This window comes from Buceros rhinoceros, unplaced genomic scaffold (genome assembly GCF_000710305.1).
Source record: "Buceros rhinoceros silvestris isolate BGI_N320 unplaced genomic scaffold, ASM71030v1 scaffold30550, whole genome shotgun sequence".
Lineage (NCBI taxonomy): Eukaryota > Metazoa > Chordata > Aves > Bucerotiformes > Bucerotidae > Buceros > Buceros rhinoceros.
The window spans coordinates 14,455-14,745 of NW_010389491.1; the positions used below are offsets into that span (position 1 = coordinate 14,455).

Below are 291 nucleotides of genomic sequence, written 5' to 3' on the forward strand. Positions count from 1 at the left end.
GAGGGAGACCCCCCAGGCGCCCGCCAGCATGGTGTGGATGCACAGCACCGTCCTCTCCGAGTAGTAGGTGAGGGCGTTGTAGAGGGAGAGGTAGCGATCGACCGTGATGGCCAGCAAGCTACTCACCGAGGCGGCGAAGGAGGCGACGAGGAAGCCCACCGTCAGCAGGCTGACCGTCTCGGAGCGGATCACGTACTGGAACACGAAGTTCAGGATGAGGCCGAGGCCGGCCAGCAGGTCAGCCGTGGCCAGGCTGCCCACCAGCACGAACATGGGGGTGCGCAGGGCGGG

General features: G+C 66.7%; 1 protein-coding gene across 1 annotated transcript in view; it reads right to left on the reverse strand.

The window, feature by feature from the left end:
* GPR6 (G protein-coupled receptor 6) overlaps nt 1-288 on the reverse strand; it is a gene marked incomplete at its 5' end in the record, with an annotated part of 889 nt that extends 601 nt beyond the window's left edge. The window contains one exon of the mRNA XM_010134495.1: nt 2-288. Coding sequence (XP_010132797.1) covers nt 2-288 — 287 coding nt within the window. The remainder of the gene's footprint in view (nt 1) is intronic.
* Between the last annotated feature and the right edge of the window lie 3 nt (nt 289-291).